This window comes from Tremella mesenterica, assembly GCF_000271645.1.
Source record: "Tremella mesenterica DSM 1558 unplaced genomic scaffold TREMEscaffold_9, whole genome shotgun sequence".
Taxonomy (NCBI): Eukaryota; Fungi; Basidiomycota; class Tremellomycetes; order Tremellales; family Tremellaceae; genus Tremella; species Tremella mesenterica.
This window is the reverse complement of record NW_006711233.1, coordinates 711,971-727,411: the sequence shown is the minus strand read 5'-3', so window position 1 is coordinate 727,411 and position 15,441 is coordinate 711,971. Positions and strand designations below refer to the sequence as shown.

General features: G+C 45.1%; 3 protein-coding genes across 3 annotated transcripts; all 3 read right to left on the bottom strand.

The window, feature by feature from the left end:
- Nucleotides 1-29: 29 nt before the first annotated feature.
- TREMEDRAFT_63910 (uncharacterized protein) lies at nucleotides 30-5,119 on the bottom strand (the record flags this gene model as incomplete). Its single annotated transcript, XM_007006136.1, has 18 exons — nucleotides 30-69; nucleotides 161-378; nucleotides 586-801; nucleotides 844-1,109; nucleotides 1,161-1,214; nucleotides 1,257-1,498; nucleotides 1,546-1,774; nucleotides 1,818-1,955; nucleotides 2,000-2,147; nucleotides 2,191-2,310; nucleotides 2,357-2,466; nucleotides 2,510-2,778; nucleotides 2,822-3,300; nucleotides 3,344-3,691; nucleotides 3,748-3,940; nucleotides 4,130-4,335; nucleotides 4,593-4,703; nucleotides 4,967-5,119. The coding sequence occupies 18 exons, from the start codon at nucleotides 5,117-5,119 to the stop codon at nucleotides 30-32; spliced, it is 3,540 nt and encodes a 1,179-aa protein (XP_007006198.1).
- A 292-nt stretch (nucleotides 5,120-5,411) lies between these two features.
- On the bottom strand, nucleotides 5,412-9,762 carry TREMEDRAFT_57424 (uncharacterized protein). The gene is made up of 6 exons (XM_007006051.1): nucleotides 9,635-9,762; nucleotides 7,674-8,366; nucleotides 7,272-7,474; nucleotides 6,719-7,068; nucleotides 6,122-6,450; nucleotides 5,412-5,901 (listed from the first exon to the last, which is right to left on the bottom strand). Exons 2-6 carry the CDS (start codon nucleotides 8,067-8,069, stop codon nucleotides 5,860-5,862), a joined length of 1,320 nt encoding a protein of 439 aa, XP_007006113.1. The 5' UTR covers nucleotides 8,070-8,366; nucleotides 9,635-9,762; the 3' UTR covers nucleotides 5,412-5,859.
- A 1,049-nt stretch (nucleotides 9,763-10,811) lies between these two features.
- Nucleotides 10,812-14,283, bottom strand: TREMEDRAFT_32699 (uncharacterized protein; the record flags this gene model as incomplete). The annotated part of the gene is made up of 11 exons (XM_007005919.1): nucleotides 10,812-11,040; nucleotides 11,238-11,552; nucleotides 11,789-12,051; nucleotides 12,262-12,418; nucleotides 12,529-12,666; nucleotides 12,795-12,842; nucleotides 12,888-12,973; nucleotides 13,103-13,472; nucleotides 13,522-13,638; nucleotides 13,798-14,070; nucleotides 14,117-14,283. Coding segments are annotated over 11 exons (2,163 nt in total), but the record flags the coding sequence as incomplete, so codon positions are not given.
- Nucleotides 14,284-15,441: the final 1,158 nt, after the last annotated feature.

Sequence of the window (15,441 nt, the reverse complement as noted above, 5' to 3'; positions counted from 1 at the left end):
TGTATGGGTATATAATGCAAGGTATCAAATTAATCGTCATTACCTCTTCTCCCTGATCCTTGGAACCCCCTCATAATAAGCACCGCAAAGATGAAAAGTCTGATCTTGCTACTCAAGCCAAATAAATAGTCACATGATATGGAGATGGATCTCGACTCACTCTGGGACAGTCCACATAGGCAAAGGGACCACGGCTGTCACTCCGCCTCGAGCGGGTAAAACCTCCACCGACTCGGCAGCGTTCTCAACGTATGTCTCGCATATCATCTCTGTGACTTTAAGGTCGGATAGGTGTGTTTGGACATGTGGGAAGAAAAGGTGTCCTGGGCGCATGGGAACGAGGACTAAAGAGGCCGTATGAGTTTTATTCTTTTCTTTCTGCAAATCAGTCCATCACAATTACACTCTCCTTGCTGTCCGCATTCCCCTACTTTCGTCCTGGAAGGTCCTACTGACGTGGCCCGACCCTCTTGTGGAAAGACGGAATAGGGTGATTGGAATGTGTACGAATAAGCAAACAAAGAGCGAGTCACAGCTCGTTGTGGACATGACAGAAGGGATGAGAAAGTGAAAAATTCTACCTACCGAAAAGATGATATGACCCTTCTTTTTACCCAAAACCAACCAATCGTCCGCACTAGCCTGAACGTCGAAAACCATCCTCAAATCCCCCTCCACCTCGCCAGCCCAACCGAAGCTGGCCTTTAATGACAGCTTCACACTCAACGCTTGTCCCTCTGATACTTGTGCCCTGTCCTGCTTGAGGTCGTCAATTAAGTCGTACCGAGCCCCAACGAGGATCTGTCCGTCAGGATCCAATCTTGATTACAATGAAAAACATACGCGACGAGAAGGTACTTCTACTGGAATTTCCAGTGTGCGCCATTGAACGTTCTCGTCTCGATATGAATTCAGAGCATCTCGAAGATGAATTGAGAGAGGGTCTGAAGTTATCATACAGTCCGCTAAATTGCCCGTAGCGAGGTATTTATGAATCCAGATGGTACGATCGGACAACATGTTTTGGAGATGTTGTCTGGAGTTGAGTTGACTGGAAGTTTTCTCCTTGGTCAGTTCTCGTAGAACCGAGTCAATTATGTTGTGCGCTTCTGTTTACTCAGCGCACATCCGTAGCAAAAGTACATGGATAAGGAGCTTACCTTCTTCTACATTCCGATACCGAATGGAGAGACGTAACAAGCCAGAAGACGGTTCTGAGAGTGAGCTCACAAAAGAGATTCAAGAGTTGAGCTTACCAGCAGATGTCAATTTTGGCATGATTTTGAACACTGTCGATAGACTCTGCAAAGGAGTTACAGTCTTTTCAATCAACAACGTATTCACGAAAGAAAGTGAGGAACCGACCACAGGCCAACGTCCTTTCTTCATTCTGGTTTCAACTTCGTATGATCCCCCAGTCGGATCACTACTAAGGTCCACAGAATCGATACGTAGATACTCCCTCCCATCCGAGGCTATGGTGAAGTGACTCAACAAGCTGTTCATCGGTCAACTATTAAGCTACGTGAGAAGAAAGATAATCACCACTGAGGCCGGAAGAAATCTTGAACATTGACAGTCAGTGGGAGACCCATGAAGACACCTTGTTCATCGAGATACGCTCTTTCTTCTCCAGAAGATGTCTCATAGAAGACACCAAGACCTATTCGGGAGGATTCACCCTGTGATACTCCAGAGTAAGGCACTGAAACCAGAAGAGACGACTGAGAGTCTACATCTCCGAGATGTACTTGATTACCAAGTACAGTGATGGCTGATGATCAGACAGACCTTTTGTAATATGCAAAGGGACATACGGTGGTTATCGCACGTTACGTTAGGGAGTATAAGTCGGATGTCATTCTTCCCAGTACGAAGGACAAGTCGTGTTTGACGCATGGTACATCCACCGAAATGGATTTCAACGACTAAGTGACTTTCTTCGTGCAGAGCGACTGACTATGAGCTTAATCCATTGTCGGAAATGAGGAGAGCTCACTCCTATATGGCATTCGTATGACTGCTTTCACACCGCCGTCTGGTCTGGTCATATGTACCATCACATCTCCTGGCGACGATTGAGAGAAGCTGATGGATCCGAGGAGTATTTGGCTGGATCTGAGGGAGAAGACTCCCTCAACCGATGTCTGACTTGTCAATTATCTCAATGTTGCCGAAGGTAAGACTCACATTACAGATCACTTTCACGACGTTATTTCCGGGCTGCAAATCCAATGAACCTGAGGAGAAGACTATCTCGTCACCATGTGAACTAGTTAAATCCAACACGACGTCGGCTACTTTGACGCTCTAGCTTAATGAGCGATACTCCTATCAGTGATATAAGAGGACGGACCAGTGGGAGCATGTTGATCACTTCCACCTCCAAAAATGACACATCTCCCCCCTTTTCCGCTTTTGCTTGTTTGGCTAGCAGATGGACGGAGAAGACTTTTTGTGTGGGAACTGGGGGATCAGTGGACTTCATCGGATCATCCGGAACGCTTACTATCTCGCTCATCAGACACCTCTTCCAAACCCTGCAGTACCTCCCCAAGCTCGCTCACATCATCTGTTAGATTGGCACCAGCACAAACACGGAGGTAAGCGAGTGCCAAGTTGACCCATTCTTCATCTTTATCCCTCTTCAACTCGCGATGCGCTCGAAGTGCCCCGTCGAGTGAGTATCTAGCTACTTTCTCCCAAATGAGTAACTCTGCGCAATTCATGGCCAGATCTCTGCACAAATCGTACGCCGCCGTCCATTCAGACGTATGCCTAGTCGTCAGCCACATCCCATTAACAAAGGAAGTTAGCTCACAGTGCCAATGCCGCGATATCTGCTTTCAATCTGATGACAGAATTGACCTTGCCGCATGCTTCGTACGCCATGATAGCCTTCTTGGTCAAGGTCAAATATAAATTCCTGCACTTTGTCTCATCCGCCAGGGCTTCGATGAATGGTTGGTTAGATAACACTGGTCTTGGATGGTTGTCTGCTTGGGCAGAATCGCTGATGCCCGCATCGGATGATTCGAACAATACGTCCTCCTGAGCGGTGACAAGGGGTTGTGTGGGTGAGAAAGGGTAAATATCTGGTAGATGACCTGCAGCTACGGCAATGCGTTCCACTTGAACACGAGCGATGTCTAGTAGTTCTGAACGGGCCGATTCGTAGGCTATCAAACCCGAATAATCGCCATTGGGTCGGTCGATACGAGACCATTCGTCACATCGATGGACGATATCCATGCAAGCGGTGTATGTCCAAGATTCGATGAAATATTCCGCGAGATCTCCCTACGGTCATCAGTACGGATACAGTGATATCAAAGAGACATACCTCGCTTTCTCTCAAACGTCTCGTCAAACTAGCTACAAACCATTGTCCCCGTTTAGCGATTTCTGTGATCCTTCCGAGCTTCCCGAGAAGGGCGGCTTGTCGTGCAAAAACATAAATGCGGAAATCGAAAATGCTGATAGAGCTCGTTTGGAGTAAATGCCGATAAGGTTTTGCGGTAGTATCGAGTATAGGCAACGAGTCGTCTTGAGGACCAGTTGCGCCCAGTTTACCGAACCATGAGAGATTTTGTTCTTTGAGCACCTGAAAGAAAGCAGCTTCAAGTTCTTCGTAGACGATCAGGGCGTCCTCATGAAGGTTGACAGCTTCGAAAGAATGAGCGAGGGATTCCTTCACCTCAGCTTACGATTGAAAGCGGGTATCAATGAGATAAAGACATCGCTCACTTTGAGGAGAAAATGTGTGCAAAAGTTCCATCCTGGTTGCAATCGATTAAGATCATTCCGTCTGATCTCTTCTTCTCGCTCGAGGATAGCTCCATCAAACGCAATGACGAGACTCTCTTTGAGCTTGTTTATCACTTCTGGCCAAGTGGTAGGATCGGTGATGTCTCCGGAGGGGATATGGACCTGCACGCATCTGGGGTGAGTGGGGTAATTTATCGTCACAAGATCCCGTGTTGCGAGAGTCTTCCATCGTGTCCGTGCTATCTCCCGCTCAGCCCGGGCCAGTAGCTCAATACGCATGTCAGATCTCATATATGTTTGAGCGTAGTTCGAGATGATGAGTGGAAGATGGTATGTAGGATGTTCAAAGCAAACAACTTACCTATCCCTCTTGCCTTGATTGAAATCCGCTTTCAATTTCCCCAAGATACCTTTATCTCTCCCAAATACATTCTTCCCCGCGCTAGCTGTGGAGGAGGGAGGATTGACTAGCACAATGAGAGGTGCATGAACGTTTCTCCTGGCGGCGAGGAGAGAGAGCCAATCACGTATAAATGAGCGTGTGTAAGATTTGTATGCTTCTGCGTCCTAAATATCAACCTTGGCTCATCGTATAAGTTTCTCGTCCTTGCTCATTTATGTCATAAGCCTGCGCCGGAGGTCACAGAAATGACTTTTAAGGATTTCAATGTAACACCACAGTGGTGTTGTACGCGTTCATCACCAATGGATGGGGGAGAAAAGAAGCAGTGGGTAGAGGAGCCTATCTGAGGAACGCAGTACAGAGTGATCAATTGAGGGGTAATGGAAAGGTGTGGAGAGGTAAGAGAGGAATTAGAACGTACTTCACAAGATACCATACAGATATTTACCAAAGGATTATCCAGCACACTCCCATTAACTTCTTTTCCCCTAGAAGAGACTTCACCAAGTTCGACCAACTCGACATCTACTTCCTATCCTATCAGCGGGTTCTCCTCCTTCCAGCTTTTGTCTCTTGTCCTTGATCTTAATCCTCGTTCTCACCCGCAGTCCAATAATTGTCTAGCATTCCCCTTCTAGCCGGCTCATTTCACAGCTCATGTCCTTATCGAGACATCCAAGGGTCCTCCACATGTACCCATCCTCTCTACCAATTTCATGATGCTCACGCACACCCACGCAGGACGGAATGAGAGCTTTGACAGATGACGGTGAGAGGAAATATATCAAGACCCACCTGAATAGTCCGTAACGCGGTCCTAGAACCAGATTTCCAATGTAAATTCCTCAAAGGGAGTTGTGTCTTGATACCTTGTATCGTACTGATCACATGGGGCGGAGGAGGTGATGGATGGACAGTGTAGGTTATTAATACTGACCGGGGTGGCATTTTCCGTTTCCTTCTTTCCCCTTATCGCTTGGGTATAGGTACTTAGCTCTGACTCGAGCTCTGTCTTCAAAGTCAAGCAGTAGAGTACCAGTGTTGATGAACAGAGAAGTACTTAGATAGACGAGTTGTGAGTGACGTTGGGTGTGCAAAGGTGGTTTATTTCCGACGGAACCGCCACCGGATCCCGCGATCCTGACCCTCGGCAGATATCGAGCAACACTACTTGGCATAGTGCACACTGTACACTGCACAGTGGTCAGAACATTGTGTGCGACACTAGAGAAACAAAGGTCAAGACAAGAAAATCCATGCATCCTATCTACAAACGCCCGCCCTTCCTTGAGCAAACAGCGCATCAACGACGAAAAAGAAGTACCAATTTTCCAAACGACTGAGTAATCCTACACGTTCCTAGGGTCGAAATGTTTCCTCCTGGGAAACAATCGACTTCCGACTTCGGGTGTTGGTTAAACAGAGTGACAAGGGTTGGTTGATTCAAGAGAATCGAGGGTAAGACGGTTATAAAGGAGATCAAGAGTGAGGGTTATCTCAAGAATAAAGGGTAGAAGAGTAGGAGGGTAATCGAAAGACTCGATGGTAAAACTTGAATGGGTTCATCGGATAGACGAGAACCAGTGGACAAAAGAAAACAATAAGCTGAGAACAAAAAACTTGAGAAATAGAAACGTGTTTCGAAATGGATCAATTGGGCGTCGAAATTCATCAAATGAAGAGAGGGTTCAAACTTGACTAGTCGAGTTGAAATACTTGACATAGGCAATCTGGATATCAGTGAATTATCCTTCTCATTCTTCTTCCATAGAGGTTCATTTAGTGAGCTGATCGTATGTTATGGCACAAGCTAAAGAATGGGTCATGGTGTAAACCATCGAGTAAAAGTCGACCAGAGTTAAGTGAGAGAATGAATATCATCTACAAATCCAAATGGCTTGCGATAAAGAAGTGAAAGGTAAATATTGATAAAAGAAATTTCTCACTCACCTCCCAATAAGCCTCATTAAAAGAAGAGCCCGAATTGAGCACGAAATCGGAACAAGTACTATAACCAGTTATAGAAGCGCAACTTTGTCCTTGACCTGCATATCCAGCATAATTCCAAACGCTATCCGCACCTGCCCAATCACCACATAAAGTGGTATCGAAGATATTGACATGATCGTAGAAATAAGTGTAAGGATCACATTGATCCGACACAAAGTTGGCCACTGGTGTACCCCAACCTGATGGATCGGGAGTTTCGTTTGTTATATCGGAGGGGATGGAGGAACGAGGGAACCACCAAACTTTGATACCTGCTTTGTCCCATACCACTTATGATTAGTTATTCGCTCAACATGTGACCGACCAACTTCGTCATCTGACCTGGGAAGATTTGGCTTCGGAAATTGTTGTAGGAGTTTGCGAGATGTGTGAGATGATTGCGAGTGGTTGGTGAGAAGTATGGAACAGAATCGAAGAGGATTAGAGGAGCAGAAAAGCAGACGATAGATGTAGTCGAAAGTCGAAAAGGGCAAGTATGTTGATATGAAAGTAGACGAGGTGTTTATGAAAGGAATTAAAAGGATAATATCAACTCACTAGCATATACACCCCCATTGACATTATTAAACCCAGTCCCATAAGAATTATCATTGGTACCATCTCTAACACCACAACCTTGATTCGAAGTCTCGTACGATGCGCAGTTGTACGAGTCAAACCCACCCGTTGTCAAAGAACCGAGTTGATTATTGTTTAGGTTGTTTGGCATTTTACATCCTGAACCGGTATGAAGTGAAACTTGATTTTGAGTGAAAGCGTTTACTCCTTCTAGGATATCGATTTCACCTCCGTTCGGCCAGTTGGGACCGTTTTGCCACCATGCAGGCCAAGTACCACAACCTGTCGGCATGTGATAAGCGTCCATCAGGACCATACCACCTGTGAAGCTGGTCATTAGCGGGGAGATCGATGTAAAATATATGATATCAACTAGTATTGTTGCAAGTTGATGGCTTACAATGCCTCTCGAGTACACATACACTCGATGGTATGATACGTAGTATATGTGATATGGGATAGGAGAAGTGGGGGAAGGATGTGAAGAGAGAGAATGGGGCGGGGTGGAGTGAGGTGAATAAGGATCACTCACGCTCGTTGGGTAGTGATACGAATAGCTTTCCTTCCACCTTGAACATTCTGAGTAGTATCGACTTTCATCATAGCATGACCGTTCCCATTTACGGATACCAAACCTTGAGACCAAGCGGCATCGGCACTTTGGAAAGAGACTGTCCCGTGCGTAGGATCATCCCATTGCCAAAAGTCCCATTCGTCGAAGAAACTATTACCAGACTGTGCGTCAGTTGAACTCGCCATTTGCCTGGGATCTCCATTTGCCACACTCATCTTACGCCTCTGCATCAATCAAGAGATCTGAGAATGAGGAATTTCATGTGATCGACGAACAGACTTGTTCGTGTTTGTGGGAGATAGATTTGATGCATGTAGTGTGAAGACAGATCTGAGGTGTTGAAGAAGAAGAAAGACCCACGTGAGTTTTGACCAATGTCCAATCTGAATTAGAGTTACTATGACTAGTAGCGGATGGTCGAGCGGATGAAGTTTTAGTTGATGATCCATGAGCCCAACCGTTTTGTCCTAAAGTACTAGTCGAAGTGATGTCTGGATACGTAGCTGAAGAAGATGTAGAAATGGTGTTATTCGGGAAAGAAACTTGACAAACTGCACGTTTCTTCCTCACCAACCGTTTACCATTTGCAGACCTAGACGCGGGTATGCGATAATCACGAGCATCACGATTCTCTTGGATTTCGTGGCGAATTTTAGCAATTTCCAATGCGTGTTTTCTAGGGTGTCTGGTGAAGGCGTCGGCGGAGACGGTAAGGGAGAAAGAGAGGAGAGGTAAGAGAAGAGGAGTGTAGTGCATCTTGGCACTTGATATGGGTGAGGGAGGTTCGAAAAAAGAAATGAGCGTTCTAGATTGGTCGACAGGGAGATAAAAACGTGGGAAGAGATGAAAGATGAACGAAGTCAAAACCTTGTTGACTGAAGTAGATGGAGTAGATGAAGTAGATGAGTAGATTTGGTATATAGAATAGATGAGATAAATATAAGGAAGATGTCAAGGAAAGGCGAAGCAAAGGTTTGATTTGGTCGCTTGGACTAGTAATGACCTGTGAAGATTGGTCGGTGTAAATTGACCAAAGACGTTCAACGTCTTAGTCTAGGTACGGATACAATTTTTCCAGAGATACAATCGAGTCAAAGGCAATACAAAGGTTGAGAATCAAGGACAGGAGGGAGTTTATCAGCCGGGATGACAACCGGACCGAGAGAAACAAATCGTTCAAGTCAACGAAGAAGGTATTAATGCGTGGGTATAATCCGATTGGGATTGGTGGACCCGTTGAAATGTTGAATAAGTTTGAGAATTTCGGTGTAAGGATAGAAGATTTGAAAGGATGTTGAAGAATATTCCCACGTAACAAGATTAGAAGAATGGAATCGTGTGAAAGTATTCGAAGTTGGTTTGAGTGGCCAGAAAGAAAAAGAAGATAAAAAGATTGTTTATATAGATTTCGTTTCAAGGTTGAGAGAGTAGTAGTGTAAATTGCGGTTCAAGTAAGGTTTTTGTATCCGTAGGAATACGGTCAAATTATCCGTATGGATTGCCGAAAGGTCCAAGGATCCAAGGAAGAACCCAATAAGTTTGATCGGTCCGATGGAAAACGCAGGTAATTCGAGGAGGAAAGATGAACGTAATAAGCGTGGTGGAGTTTATGAAATGGAGTATGATTACAAATTTGAAGGAATGACGATTGAAGAAGAAGAATCTCGTGTCAGCGTTCTCTCTCTCTCTTTCTCTCTCATCTCACTCTTTGGGATTAGAATAAGTAAACAAATAACAAAAACGGCGATCTGAAAATCCGAAGATCAGGACGATCTTTCTTTTTGTTTTAGTCGATCCGCCTTTAGGACGCACAGACATTTAGGTAGATCCTCGCCGCCCCCCCCCCGCATCACAACGCTAGTACAGTACAGTAGTAATCCTCACAACCGGTTTTTATTCCTTTGTTTTTCCGAGTTACCCGAGATGAGACTTTTGATAATCAGGTGGAAAGAACCAAGGGGTAAAGTGAGACTATTCAAAAGTGGAGGGAAAGAAGGGGAAGATAAAGGAATCCTTTCGACATCCTTTATCTCTCTCTCGAAGAATCCTTATCCCAATCGATCTCTGACATCATATTGTCTCTGAATAATCCATTTAGATATGAAACATATCTTTCCCTTTTCTTCCATCTCTTTTTCATATTTCCTTTTAACCGTTTTCCCTCTTACTCTGACCGAACGAACGTCATAACCCTCGCCAATATCATTACCCAAGATGTCGGAGAAACAATCCTCATCTTCCGATCATATCGGCCGTCATAGAAGATCAAAGACATGTTTCAAAAAAATGACAGAATGATAGAGGAGGGAAAGATATCTCACCTGATTTAAAGAAAGTAGGCGGATACAAGGGATATCCGATATTCGATATTCGATATTCGATATTCGATATCGACGAAAAAAAAAGAGAGTAAGAGAAAGAAGGATGGATTGGAATCGAGATTGAAAGTCAAAGTCAAAGTCAAAAGTAAACAGGTGGCTGAACCGCGCATGCATAATACCGGTACCCCCAGGTGCTTGAATCCTCGCAAATGGTAATTTCCTCAGGGGTATGTGCCGTAGCTTGATTTTTTCCCTTGGCGGTTTACTTGGGTTGTGGGCGGGGAGAGAGAGTCATGACGCGACTGTTTTTCTCTCAGGGATCAGGGATGGAAGAAGTATACCGTAGTTGGACACATGTCATTCCCACAAATCAATTGTTCTTTCTCCATACGAGTAGAGATACTTGTGTGGAGATGCTAAAGAGCATACGAGTATGGTGAGATGTGATTCCTTGCTGGAGATTATTCGCGCATCTTGGACAACCCGCACAGAGAAGATGTAAACTCTCACTGCGGTATTCATTCTCGATTTCAACAATCACGAATCAACATTGATACTCAAAGAGAGTATGCCGCATTCCCCCACATCGCGCCCTGCGGCAGCGCATCAACTTCTCGCCCTGAGACAAGAACCTCAGGACATCAACATACCCATGCATAATCCAACGCCCCGAACACTCGGCACGGGGAGATCAAGACGATCACACATACATCTTTTCAACCTCATGGGTCTTTTTCTCCGGAAATATACTCAAGTATGTCATCACTACTATCCAAGAATGTCAAGACGTTTTCTCACACATTTCCCAGAATTCTCAGATTTCCAGATTTCCAGATCTCCAAAAGCTCCATTTCCCAGATCTTCATATCTCGATATCTTCAGATCCAAACTCTCAGATTTCCAAAATATGAAAATCTTTACAACTCCAGATCTTCAGAGATCGAGATACTCAGCTAGAGCAGCAACGGAATCAACCTGTTCGGAAGTCGGCAGGACGGGGGATTGATCATTTCTTCCCTTTACCCTTTACCACCTTAGGTTTGACAGCTTTGATGAGTCGATCTTTAGTCACGTCAATGTCCTCTTCCTCATCGCCCTTTTCTTCTTCTTCATCGGGGACAGGTTCATCTTCCTATCTCAGTCAGCATCGTTCCCCAGTCACATTTCCACACAATACTCAATTCTGAGGCCACAGATAGTAAGACTGATTTCGATTCGACACATTCGTAACGGCGGCGGAAGGTGAGATTGGTTGGACCGATGAGGATAGAGAAGAGTAGACCACAACACTCACCTCAAAGACATCCTCATTATCTGGAGCAGGACCGATATCCGCAATCTTCTTCTTGGAAGCTGCAAACAAGTCCCCTTTATGAAACGCTATAGGGTGATCTGTTTTATTATACCTATTGCGTTAGCTCGAAGTCTCCACGGACACAAAACTACAGTATTCATTGTAAGCTAGCATATCAGGATTTGTCATTTGAAATGATGGCCAGGTGATTTGAACGTGTGTCGAAAGCAGATTGGGAATAGGCAAGTCAGGACGAGATAAAATAGTATGGGTGGAGATCAAATGATCGAATGAAACCCAATGACTCACTGTCTCGTAAAAGCACTCTTGACAGCTGAAGGTATCTTCTTCAAAACATACTCTTCTCTCATACTATCCACCCCTAACTCCACAAAAGCATCCCAATCTTCTTTACTCAAATAATATTCGTCCATATATTCGATAACCTCGTCTAACGCGTCACTGCCCCGATCCATGAGAGGAGAAACGATGTGACCGGCCAAAAGAGGCATGTACTGTTCTCGGATTTCTTGTCTTGATCCGGAGACGCGTAGACGCATACGGATTTGAATGTCAGTGAGTTGACGAGAGAGTTTTCCTTGTTTGGAATTTTGACCGAGCCATCTGATGGTGAGTCATTGGTCGACTTTAGTACATCATAATGGGCTAAGCAAAAGTGTTAGAGAGGATGACTTGACGAGTTATCGGATGGAGAATACGGCAGGAGAGGGGATGGGAACGTGTCGAGGAAGTACATGAAGAAAGGGGGATGGAAACATGACGGGAAAGGAACAACACAGAGGGGAGGATGTCAATGTAATGAGAAAAGGTAGAAGAAATGAATGGACAAATGAACATACTGTGGGAAGGCAGGCCCAAAACCACCTCCATAACCCGGCTTGTTGATACTTCCATAAATCAAAGAAGCAGGCGTGACAGTACTTGCGAAAGCGTGAATCGGTAATAAAGACCAATGTTGCTCGGAACCATGAATCATACGATCTATCAAATCTCCATCAGAAATTGAATCTGCAGCTTTTGACACCAGGTCCAGATGTTTGAGGTCTTTGAGTGGTCCGTCTTCTTTGGACGCTCTGGCGGGAAGAGTTTTGAGGTAATGTTCCTATTCATCAATGATGGCTTCCTGAACTCTCCTGAAACAGACCCGACGCAATGACAGGCAACTAACTACTCAGTTGCGGAGATGAGTAATCAACATATGTTACAGGACGTGCTTCGAATGACGCGAAGCTGTGAGGTGACCAGAGGTAGAGGTGACGGCTACGACTGAAAAGCAGAGGGATGGGAATCTGATGAGAAGGGGGAAACCCACCTGCATGAAAAGTGGGACAAAGGAGAAATCATGGAAGTACAATTCAGCCTTCTCATTCAAAGTCTCCCTATTGGTGTGAGAGAACGCATATGGTCCAGTAAGTTTATCAATGATTGTAAAAGGCGTCATGATTGTGTTCTTCTCGTTGACTTTCAATCTGAGGTCGTTAGTAGTATCCACAAAGCCTTTGGCCACCTCGAAGCCAAAAAAGAGCACTTCGCAAGAAAGAAGATGAGAGGATTATAGAGAAGACAAGTCTCAACTCACAAAGCTTTTCCTTCATCAAAGCTCATTTCCGATTTGCCCAGTTTGAAAGTAGAAAGCATGTTGAGGACTTGACGAATGTCCGAGTTGGCTCCTTGGACAAGTTGATCCACTACATTCGTAGGTATCTTCAATTTCTCTCTATTTTCATCAGCTTGAGCCCTTATGTTCCTCCATCAAATTATATCCTCCGTAATCACCTCCCGTCTTAGGAGTGACTGAGTAACCGACGGCCCACCCTTGGGCGATAGGTACTAAGAATGACCCACTTGTATAAGATGGACATGATACGAGATCGTACTTCATTCGGACCTGGTCTTTTCATTTCAGCCCTTAATCAATTATAGAACGATGGACCTCACCGCTTGAAAGGCATACCATATGTCGTATTTATCAACGGCTTCATCTTCTGTAATGACTTGTCGTTGCAGATGAGAATCATGGGGATCTATTGTCAGCCCTCACTCTTTCAACACGACGAACTCGGGGGCCTGCCGGCACCATAGTGCGTCTAATTCGACATGCAGCGTAGAGTACAGGTGTGTGAAGGAGAGGGGAAGGGCTACACAGAACTCACCCGAGTCTTCTTGATCAAAGCATTCAGAGCTCCCACTCCACCCCTATCACCAGCGGACATACCATCCACTTCATCCATGATCAAACAAGTCTTCGAATCCACCTTCATATCCACCACCGTCGTCTTCGCCCCTGCACCTTGAAAGAACCCATCAAGAGAAGCATTGTCGATGTTCGTATGGTGTTCGATGAGTTTCTTACTTCTAGCGTCACTAGCGTTGAGCTCAATGGGATTATATCCAGCTTCCTTGGCCATGAGATGGGCCGAGGTAGTCTTGCCTATTCCAGGAGGACCGGAGATTAGTACAGCACGAAATATACCCAGTCCTTCTTTCCCGGGTTTCTTGAAACCAGATTTAAAATTCTTGTCCCTGTACCTATCAGTGACGGCGTGGAATAACTCAGATGGATATGACTCACCAATCTTTGAGCCAGTCGAGTAAACGCCCGATGGGTGCTTTGTTACCACAAAGGTCTTTAGCGGTCTGAGGTGCGTACTTTGTGGTCCAGAGTTGAGAAGAAATCGGGATTGCCTTTCTGTGCAGGTAAGCTTGTGACGCATGCGGGAAAACGACTCCGTAGATGAGATGTTCCTAACGAGCAAGATTAGTGAGACGAATTGAACTTAATTGAGTCTGAAGGGGAGTGACGAGTGAAGAAAAAACTTACTTGACAGCTACACCCGCCCCACTCAACGCCGCTTCTTTACGTTTCCTCAGCTTCTCTTCTTCTCTCTCTTTCGCCGCCATGGCCATAGCAGCCTCTTCAATCTTCTTCTGTTCTTTCTCTTGCGCCTTGAGTTGTTTTTCATCTAATTCTGCTCCATGGCGAGTACGTATCAAATCCAAAAATTCGTCCTCGGTTAGAGTAGGAATGTTCTTCTTCTGTATCGCATCCATCTTTGACTTTCCCGCGTTCTCACCTACGATCACATAGGAAGTTTTCGATGATGGCGCACCTGTCACTCTCCTTCCACGTCAGCTCACAACCATTTCCTTTTGTATACTGCACTGACCCGGAATACCGTTTAGCAAGCTCTATAGCTTCATCCCGTCCGAGACTCGTTAATTCTCCGGTAAAGACGAATGTCAGACCGGCCAGACAATCCGGAACTCCCTCTGGGATTTCTTTCGATCCTGGAGCTTTTGGACCAGCTTCAGCTCTAGCTTTGGCAGCTGCCCAACTATCATGTCAGCTTCAACTTGCTTCAAATGTGATCTGGGCGTACTTGTATTTAGGTTTTGGCTTCTCTTCTGGTTCTTGGACTTCGTCTTCTTCTTTCTTAGCCGCGACTTTTGCAGCAGCCTTCTTCACAGGTGTAAGTTTTGTCTCTTTCTTCGTCATGACCACTTTTTTGGTCTTCGCTGGAGGCTTAGACTTGACCTTGGATTTCTTTCCTCGATCATCTTCCTCGTCATCGTCGATAAAATCGTCCATGTCATCTTCGTCACTATCATCTTCGATCTCCATGGGCTAGATCAGATCAGCACTTCTTCTGGTTCTGGTACAATGCAGCCGACCGATGGAGCCTTTTTCTTTCCTCGAGGAGCCTCATCCTCGGACGACGATTCAACATATCTTTTCTCGGGGCCTCTATTGGCCATTGACTGACGCTTCTTAGGCTTGAATTCGTCCACCTCTTCATCAGGAGCCTTGCGTTTGACAGGTTTCGACTTTTTGATCGAAGTGGAAGGTGTGATCCTTCTAGGTGAACGAGGTTCAGGGGTGTTATCCATGATGGCAGGCTTCTTCCTCATCAGCTATCCACCTCATTCACGACACACAAGTCTCTGATCTTGAAGCAAGTTTTAGGTTTAGGTACTTTATACAAATGATAGTGAGATGTGGTTTTGGACATACTGAAGATGAAGGTGCCGGAGCAGAGAAATGTTTCGACGTTGTGACCTTAGGTTTGATCTCTTTCCTAAACATTTAGTCCATTTCAAAACATCACCGAGAGGGATCTCATACTTTATCCTTAGACCTCAGCTTTATCACAATTGGCCATATGGAGACTTACGATTTCACCTCTATAGGTTCTTCTTCTTCTTCACTATCATCTATCAGATCAGCTTGATCCCAGCGATCACAAAATACAAGCTACCAATGGAGATAGGAGCTTTCCCAGTACCTCTTACCATTGTATTAGGAGTCTTGCTAGGTCCCTTTCCGTCAGCTCTACTAGGTCTAGAAGTGGACACGCTGAGCTCACAGCATTAGGTCCTGCTGAAAACTGATTTGTTAGCGACGTCAACATGGTGATGAAATGATCTTACGAAATTACGGATATCAACTTTACCCGTAGAAGTGTCTTCTTTCTTTGATTTCTTTTGACTTGAT

Bases quoted from the DNA above. Each gene is read 5' to 3' on its own strand.
- TREMEDRAFT_57424 (XM_007006051.1), bottom strand. From the start codon at position 8,069: ATGCACTACACTCCTCTTCTCTTACCTCTCCTCTCTTTCTCCCTTACC. The intron at 7,475-7,673 runs GTGGGTCTTTCT...ACTGACGCACAG, and splicing joins GGACATTGGTCAAAACTCAC to TCTGGTAATAGTTTCTTCGA. The intron at 6,451-6,718 runs GTGAGTTGATAT...ACTAATCATAAG, and splicing joins CAATGGGGGTGTATATGCTA to TGGTATGGGACAAAGCAGGT.